Below are 2696 nucleotides of genomic sequence, written 5' to 3' on the forward strand. Positions count from 1 at the left end.
GACGTGACATGTTCGTACGAACCCTTTGTACGAACAAAAGTAAGAGAAATTTAGGATAAGAATACGAACATGTTCTTGCATGAGGCCCATTGTTTCTTTACTATTCAGTCAAACAAAAATTGCATCTAAGATCAAAACTTTAAAAACAGCAATTCAATAAATAAATATGTTTCAAAGGTAAAGTATGGTTTACAGGGGTAGACATAAGGGTATTCTTCAGGTTGTCCAGTGGACAACCCGTTTACAAAACCTGGTTGTCCGCAAAACATTTTGTTTGTCCAAAAGAATCTCAAGAAAAATGTAATTTAACAACTATATTGTTCTATAGACAAAGTTTATTGTATATAATTGTTCTTAGTCAGCCAGGTTGACAGGATCTGCGTGAATAAAACTTCCTCATTCTCTTCTTTGAAATATAGTATGTAAGGCTCAGGGAGTAAAGCAGCAAAAAATGTTGCTAATAAAATCTAAAGGTTACCCAACATTCATAAACTTCTTTCTGCTCATATGTCAAACATTTTCACTTAAATAGGAGTATACTGTGTACATGACCTTATTAAAATTTAGTTTAGTGTTCTGTTCAGCTTTACCAAGTTTTTTCTCCCTTTAATTTTTACAAATGACGGACACCCGCAGCAGAGAACTTTAATCAAGGTCTTTTTTTCTTGGTTGTCCACCGGACAACCAGGAGACAAGATCTGGTTGTCCGAAATGAAAATAGGTTGTCTCGGACAACCTAAACAATGGTTACGTCTACCCCTGGGTTTACAAAACCAGTTTTCCATTATTTGCTGTTTTAAACCTTTTGATGTCAAATGTGTGACATTTATTTGTGTTTCATTGAATAATAAAGAAACCAAAATGGTTCCATAGTTCTTAAATTACAAACAACAAAAAGCCAAGCAACAGGCTGCAAGTGTTTAAACTTAAAATGACCCAACTCTAGTAGTTATGACAATCTTTTGAATGTTCTCTCAGAAATGACCCAAATGAAGAGCACTTTGTTGAATGTGTAGGGCAGAGGTGTCCAAAGTAGGGCCTGCGGGCCAAATTTGGCCCGCCAAGCCATTTGATTTGGCCCACTAGCAGTTGTCCTGGTTACTAGATTGTAATCTCGTGTCTTCTGTAGAAATACTATATTTAAACTTAGTCTTTTGTCGTTGGTCCAACTTTAGGTACAAGGGGCTGTAGTCGGATAGTCTTAACTTATGGTGCTCACTTTATCTTTGAATTATGTCGAGACTGAACTTAAAATACAAGTAACTTCAAGAGACATTTATATTAGATTTAAGTCCATTTCTAGATTTGCGCACCTTATAAGACCACACATACTGAAATTTTATATTATGAAAAGTCCCATGAGCCTTTGCTGCCCGAGCATTTGCTGAATTTTCTCCATGTCCATGGGCTGAAAAAAAAGTGGGCAACCGCACTGGCTGCCAGCTTAAAGATAAAAAAACTTTACTTGAAGTATTTGCATTTTGTGTATTATATTATTGCATTTGGCCCACCACCCTCAGATTGATTTTAATCTTGGCCTTCTCAGGRAAAATGTTTGGGCACCCCTGGCGTTAGGGTTTAAAAGAGGGGATGGTGGGTCACCATCACTTGCTCCAGCTTCACCTGTATTTATGACAGCACACCTGGGCAGGTGTTACCTTGAGAGCCTGTAGATCGCCGTCCTGCTTGAAACAATACAGGATGATGTTATTGGTCATACTGAAGCTCTCTCTCACWCCCAGGTGGTAGAAGAGGGAGGGCTGGCATAAAGAGTCACTCATCTCCACCACAGCTACATCTGAAGGACAAACAGGTGAGTTTCAGTGTAACCCGTACAGTTAAACAACTCTGATTGTCGTGTTACATGACCTCTGTGGTTGCAACACAAGTCCCCCCTCCAGCCAGCATTCCCGCACTTGCCTGCGTTGTAGAAGCTATCCAGAATGTCTGTGGTCCCCGCTGATATTCTATCAAACGAAATGGTTTTGAAACAGGCGTGCGCGTCCGCGCAGGCTTCCTTCAGACACTTGAGGGACAAGTTCTCCTCCGTCTGCGGCACGGACGCGTCCTCGTTCACAATGTACGCCACGGAAACCGCTCTGGTTCGACTCCGCGGGGAAACGTTCTGTTTACCCGAGGCGCCGCTCAGCTCCAACACCACCGAGTCCTGCCACAAACTTCCAGCCGACATGCAGAGGCGATCCTTCCTCTTCGGCTCGCGCCAGCTCATTCGCCTGCGCTCCGTCGTGTACATTTTTTCTCTCTCTCTCTCCGGTGGTTCAGCTAAAAGTTCAACGCATGACCTCTACTTTGAAGTGTAGTTGTAAAACAAAAAACAAACAAAAAAAAAGGAGGCAGTGCAGTGGCGTGTTCGTCTGAAACTCCCAGGTGCGCCACCCGCCTCCGCGGTTAGTCCCATATCCCCACAAACACTTCCCAGCACTCCTCCCCTCCACGGGACACGCCCTTCTTTCCTCCACTCGTCCGCGAGCCAGAAACTCATGACGTCAGTGCCTCCACTTTCTTCTGCTCCGGAAAGTGATTACTCAGCCTTTTCTGCTGCGGTGATTTCCAGCTGCCATGTACTGTACAGTATTGTGCAACTTTTAAATACTTCTCTGGCCTTTGGCTGTTTTCCATATTTTTATGCAGTATTTTTAAATAACAATAACCCATACAAATGTATGGAAACCAAT

The 2696-nt window shown here is 42.4% G+C and overlaps 1 protein-coding gene across 1 annotated transcript in view; it reads right to left on the reverse strand.

The window, feature by feature from the left end:
* The window catches only part of si:ch211-1i11.3 (mitogen-activated protein kinase kinase kinase 5), a gene marked incomplete at its 5' end in the record, with an annotated part of 23068 nt that extends 20719 nt beyond the window's left edge, over positions 1-2349 (reverse strand). Inside the window, 2 exon segments of the mRNA XM_014018595.1 lie at positions 1659-1798; positions 1921-2349. Coding sequence (XP_013874049.1) covers positions 1659-1798; positions 1921-2254 — 474 coding nt within the window.
* Positions 2350-2696: the final 347 nt, after the last annotated feature.

Source organism: Austrofundulus limnaeus, unplaced genomic scaffold (assembly GCF_001266775.1).
Source record: "Austrofundulus limnaeus strain Quisiro unplaced genomic scaffold, Austrofundulus_limnaeus-1.0 Scaffold196, whole genome shotgun sequence".
Classification (NCBI taxonomy): Eukaryota; Metazoa; Chordata; class Actinopteri; order Cyprinodontiformes; family Rivulidae; genus Austrofundulus; species Austrofundulus limnaeus.